Raw genomic sequence first — 6,081 nt, forward strand, 5'->3', positions numbered from 1 at the left:
TGAATCTTCCCTGATTAACCTTTCTGAAAACTCCCAATAAAGGAAACTCCTAAACTTCCCCACAGAGTCTGTTCCACTACTTCATTGTTCCAACAGTAAGGAAGCTTTTTTCCAATAAAAATAACTCCTGAAAATAATAATTTGCTTGCTCCTCATATGGGCCATATGCTAAGGCTTGGACTACATCTACACCAAGCTGCCTGTACCAGAACCTAGCCACCAGAACACATGTGCACCTGTGCACTTCTGATGGTTCCACCTGGCTCTAGTACAGTAGCTGTTACCAAACCATGAAGCAAACTCTGGGAGAACAATAGCTATTGAATGGACTCTAGGAGCCAACTGAAGGCAGAGATGTGTCTTCCTACACCTTCGGCTGGCTGCCAACAGAAGGCTTACTTCACTTGGCAGAGATGAGCAACTGTTACCAGAGGGGAGGAATCTGCCACAGCAGAGGAGCCTTGTGTGTGCACACTCCAAGTTCCGTAGCAAAACTTTGTAACATAGACTTGATCCCACATTAGCACAGGTCATCAACTGTTAACAGGACCGCTATTTAGTAGGGACCTACCAAATTAATGGGCCCTGGCAATCAACTACATGGCTGTAACATGGCTGGGCCCCCCAATTTCATGACTGGGGAAAACCATTTTGAAGGCAGAGCAAAGAGGGCCCTCCATGCCTCCGATTGGCTGACGGGTGCCACAAGTCCCACCCAGGCACTGACTGAAAGCCCTACCCCCAAGCTGCCTGATTTGTTAATTCAGTAATTATCACCCCCTTCAGGAGGGTGATAAGTAATGGGTAAACAAACAGTTTAAGTGTGGTAATTAGACCTGATACCCAACTGAATTGTAAAGCTAGCTACCTGGCTAAAATAAAGCAACAGAGACCATGAAAACTGTACCAACTGTAAATTTTATTAAAAGGGAAAGCCAACACTTTACTAACACCAACTATATACACTTTATTAAAATCAGCACTTAAGTTAAAACTATACACAGAAAGACCTTTGGAAAATAAACCTGACTATGCACAACAGGAACTGGAAGGAACACCAACTATATACAATTTATTGCAGGACATTAAAAGAGTAGCTAACTGAAACCCATGCTAACATTGAGAGAGGCTGTTCAGGCATTAAACATAACCATGCTGCATCCAGCTACTTTTGAGAGGGACACTGCCTGCCTCTGTGGGCTGTTGTCCATAGGCAGAGACGGCATGTTCAGCATCCTCTGAGTTTGTTGGGATGCTAAGACAGTGCCTTGCCAGGGCATACAGGTGGGGAAACCGGTCACGGACAGAGTTCAACAATTCAGACACGCTCACAGGCATCCGGCACTCCTGCACAAAGTTTATGTAAACGGCACACTCACCATTATGGGCTGGCCACCATCCCAGGATTGCTTTCAGGAGCTGAGGGTCCCAGCTCAGCAGAAATGCCTGGCTGGGGTCCAAAATGCAAACAGCACACAGGAAGGGGGCAGCTGGGTATCTGAACCATGGTGGAAGGGACAGGTAAGATCTGTAATATTGGCTGAGTTTTACAGCTACTGCCTGGAACAGCTCATCTCTGCTGGTTTCCCCGAGGACAGCTTGACAGTTCTTGTGATGCCCTGTCCTCCACCCAGCTGATCAAGTCCATCAGTTTGTTCAATGCAGAGGCGCACTTATATATTGGTCCATATCAGATTGGCACCGATAAAAGGAACTGGCTTCCTTTAGCTGGTGTAGCCAGTAATGTCACCAATAAATGCCATGGTAATAAGTGCCACCAATAATATCACTGATGAATGCAATAGTGGGTGCGCAACTCCCTGTCACTGTACGCTCCCAGGGCAGGCATGGGCATGTGCCCCCCACCCCGATTTGTGCACAAGGTGAGGGTGGGCTGAACTGGTCTCTTCCTGGCAGGGAGGCTGGGCCAGGGCTGCATTCAGGACAGACAGGGGTGGGGCAAGAGGCGGCGCTAGCAGGGGTGGCTGCAGGGTAGGCTACAGCCATCCCTCTCACCCCCCCCTCCCCCAAACAAGCTGCCCGTGGCTCTGCCCTGCACCCCACCCCAGACCCACTCCCTCACTGTGGGGGCATCGATCTGCCCTCCCCACACTCCTTCCCTCCCACAGACTTACCAGCTGCCAGGCTGCATATTGGCTATTGGGGATTGGTATTGGCCAATATGGCTGGTTAATAATTGGTCATCGGTATCAGCCAAAAAAATCTTTATCAGTGCACCCCTAACTGTATGTCTGATGGATCACAGTCTGCCTTCCCTCAAACCACGTCAGGAGCTTCATGAACTGGGTGGCATCATCAGCAACAAACATCACTTGATCCCGAAGGTCAGCTCACCTTAAGAGATCCTGGAGGTTGAATAGGCACTCTGTGTTGGGCACCATGTCCAGCTCCTCGTTCATGAACCTCTAGTAGTACTGCATGTGCTTGGCTTGGTAATGGATCGGGTTGAAACACGAGTTCCACCAGGTGAGGACAGTGTCCGGTGGCAGGGACACAATGGCACATTGGTCCCCACGCTGACTGGCGATGGAGTCCCTGTAGCAGATTTTACACCCTGGACAGTGCTTGAAGACTCTTTTGAAGGAGGACACCAGGCTGTCCACCTCAGGGAACCGCATGCGCCAGATATCACCTGCAACGCGCACAAACAGTGTTGGGCAGCATTCCTTGGAGCACATCGGAGAAAGCCTTTCATATATACATCAGAGAGGAACACTGAGACCTGGTTAAAGTTAATGCCATAGTTGTAAAGTACCTTCACTATGGCTTGAGATACGGTGGAAAAGTTGACCAAGGTGAGGAGGACAGGCTCAGTCTGAAGTACAAGGACATCCCCGTCAGTCCAGCTCCCCAGGACAAATAAAACGTGCAGCAGGTAGTTGTCCTGAGGGTCAGTAGCTTCATCATCCATAACAGAAAAGGACTCAATACTCTGACAGGGCAGTCTTTGTGGACTCGATGTGTGAAGTGATGACTGCAGGGAGATAGTTCTGGTGCAGCTTGTTAGTACATGGAAAACTGCCAGCATTTGATATGTTTTGTTTCAGGTAGCCCCTCCCTCAGCTTCGGGTGATCCAGCTTCTTCAGCGGGATGTTCGCTATTGCAAAAGCTTCTACAAGGGAAAATGCTGCCTCTTGCCTTGCCAGCCTGCTGTCTGTCATCTTCCCAAAGAGGGAGGACATGGTTGCTTGCTTCTTTTGACGGTCTGCCTCTGCAGCAGCTTTCCTTTCCGTGTGTGCCTCTGACTCCAGGTGCAATCGATGCTGCCTTTCCTATTCCTGCTCTTTGTCAGGCACAACCAAGCAGGCACGCTGCAGCAGTGTGCCTGCAAGCATTTTTAAAGCCCTCTGGGCTTCCCAGGTTGACCCCGGACTGGCTCCTGGCCTGAGCTGATGTCAGGGGTTCAGCTTCTGATCTGTTCGGCTCTGACTGTTATTCCACCCCCGCCTCTCCCTTCAGAAGGGGACTTCTAGCAGGCTTTTCCCTGTTCCCCCATCCACTTCTGGAGCAAGAGAGATGGGAACTTTTCCCGCCACTTCCCCCTCACCCCGCATTTCAGGAGCCAGGCAGTCTTTTTTTTTCCCTCTCTCTTTGCTCCCTTCCACCTTCCCTCACCCTTCTAGGAGATCGCTTTTTGCCAGCTCTTTGAACATAACCAGTTCCTTGCGCTTTTTCATGGGGAACCGGCTATTTCATGGGAGACTGCCAATTACACGATTTCCATGAAATCTGTGAAATCATGCATTTGGAAGGTCTCTACTCTGGAGTGATAATTTAGGGGATGTTGCTACTCTTCAAAAGCCTTCCTAGAATCCTCTCTCAGTGCCTTGTAGGGATGGACAAGTTATCTCAAAATTCACTGGGAAAGAATTCATAGAATGGCTTGGCTCACTGCAGTGAGCTGGAAACCATTAGGTATGCCTCCAGAAATCAAACTACTAGAAGTGCACCAATAAAGACTTTCTTGATTGAGATACTGATGGCTGATTATTAACCAGCCATTTCGGCTGATACCAATTCAATAGCTGATTTACTGGAATGCAGCCCGGCAGTTTGGAGAAGTGCCCAGCTGGTAAGTCTGTGGAGGGTGAAGGGAAGGGCATGGGGGGGTGCAGATCAAGGCACCTATGGCGACAGACAGAGGCAGGGACAGGGGCTGCTCAGCCAGGACAGACCTGTGGGTGGCTCATCAGACCCATGGGGGGCAGCTCCCTGCCTTTGCACGCACCCCTGGGAAGGTATGGGGGGGCATGTGCCCCCCAGATCTGTGTGCAGGGCAAGGGCGGGCTGCGCACTGTGGGTGGCAGTGGCGCTGTGAGGGGTGGCTACAGGGCACCTGTATATAGGGGGTATATAGCCACCCCTCCCAGCACCATCCACCCACCCCTGCCCAGCCTCCCTTCCACTGGGAAGAGGCCAGCACAGCCCTTGGCCCTGAGCCTGCACCAGGCAGCTTGTCCTATGCACAAGTCTGGGGGGCCACATGACCCCCATTCCTCCCCTAGGGGAGTGTGCGACAGGGAGCCCCTCCCCAGGCCCACTACCCAAGACAAGTCAACTGCTGATCTGCCCTGTGTCCCGCCCCGTCCCAGGGTTGCATTCACCAGCCTGGCTGGGCAACATCTGCCCCTGCCTAAGCCCCTCCCTCACCATGGGGGGCCTCCATCTGCTCCCCCCCACACCCCTTCCTCTCCACAGACTTACCAGCCAGACACTGCTCTCTAAGCTGCTGGGCTGCACTCCTGGCCATATGCATGCATGCATGCGGAATTTACAGGTGACATTCTTTGTTATGCCGGTCAAAAAAAAGCCAACTACCGATAATGTTAATTTTCCTTTTACCATTGCTGATCTGATATGCCACCAATACATCAATGCACCTCTAAAAAATACTACATACAAATGAATGCAACCTCACTGTTAGCATAGCAACTTGATTTATTTTAGTAAGCTAATTTGAAAGAAACAACTGGAGATACTAAGTGGAGTTTAACTCTGCAGCGAAGACGTACTTTTGCAAGAGAAACCGTGAGGTAGCGCGAGAGTTTTACTTATAGGAAGCAGGAAAAGGGAATTCCTGGAGGAGACAACGCATCTCAGGAAAATGACGAGGTGAGATCTTGGAGAAAGGGATGAGAGGATAGAAGTAATGAAAACACTATGGAAACGAAAAAGGGAATTGCTAAAAGAAAGCAGGGAATATAGTAGTTATCATTAGAAGGAACGGACAAAAGGATCCTTTGACGAGGGACGTCCAAGGGAAGGTGGATGACAGAGAAGAGATTAAGTAAAATCCTTAACAGCAGGCCCGAAGCATCACCGGAACAGGCAGCAACCCACAGTAATGGAAGCCTTAGAGAAAATGGAGCGTACAAGGAACAAAAGGGAAGCAAATGGGGTACTTGGAAGGACATACAGCACCCCAAGAAAGTGAAGTAGATACAGAGAAGTGAGCAACCCAGGAAGAAAAAAGAAGTGAACAGTAAAAGACGACGAGTGTAGTGGGAGGGAGGAGAATAAGGGAGAGAAAAATCATTCAGAAAAGCAATAAAACATGCAGCCTGAGGGAACCCTGGAAGAGGCAAGATGACAGCGGCCAGGGTGCGCTCCTGGGCTGAAACAGAGGGATTCTTTGGGGGAGGGGGGGGATGTAGCGGAGGGCAAAGAAATCCAGGAAGAGCACGGGAGCAAATCCTCATAGGCAGCAAGCCTAGGGGGAGACGGAGAGGACCGACGGACAGGCGGATGGTGCTGGAGCATGACGCAGGCACCGAAATCCGCTCTCCAGAGATGACGGAGAAGAAGGGATCCGTGCAGGTGCAGCCTCCAGCCTCGGTGCAGAAGCCGGGAGCCCCAGCGGCTGCGGGTACCGAGGCATCCCGGCGCGGGACGGAGGGCACCCGAGGGGCGGGGAAGGAGGCAGGGGGAGGACGACGACGAGTAGAGCCGCGGAGGCAGCGGGCGGGCGGCAGGAAGCGGGCACCGCGGCCGGGCTCTGAGGAGGAGGCGGGGAGCGGCGCAGGCGGACGAGGAGCCACGGGGGCTCGGCCGGGGGGGGG

The 6,081-nt window shown here is 51.6% G+C and overlaps 2 protein-coding genes across 3 annotated transcripts in view; one reads left to right on the plus strand and one right to left on the minus strand.

Moving 5' to 3' along the window:
- Window positions 1–4,014, minus strand: part of ZFR2 (zinc finger RNA binding protein 2) — a 124,015-nt gene extending 120,001 nt beyond the window's left edge. The window contains exon 1 of one of the 2 annotated variants that reach the window (XM_014520872.2): window positions 2,356–4,012. In XM_014520872.2, the coding sequence (XP_014376358.1) occupies window positions 2,356–2,420 (65 nt within the window). In that variant the 5' untranslated portion in view covers window positions 2,421–4,012. Of the gene's footprint in view, window positions 1–2,355 lie in introns of both variants that reach the window. The other variant, XM_025206621.1, reaches the window with a different exon arrangement.
- Window positions 4,015–4,991: 977 nt separating this feature from the next.
- The window catches only part of ELAVL1 (ELAV like RNA binding protein 1), a 73,112-nt gene continuing 72,022 nt past the window's right edge, over window positions 4,992–6,081 (plus strand). Inside the window, exon 1 of the mRNA XM_006025754.3 lies at window positions 4,992–5,888. The gene's annotated coding sequence lies outside the window, so the exon portion shown is untranslated. The remainder of the gene's footprint in view (window positions 5,889–6,081) is intronic.

Source organism: Alligator sinensis, unplaced genomic scaffold (assembly GCF_000455745.1).
Source record: "Alligator sinensis unplaced genomic scaffold, ASM45574v1 scaffold103_2, whole genome shotgun sequence".
NCBI lineage: Eukaryota > Metazoa > Chordata > Crocodylia > Alligatoridae > Alligator > Alligator sinensis.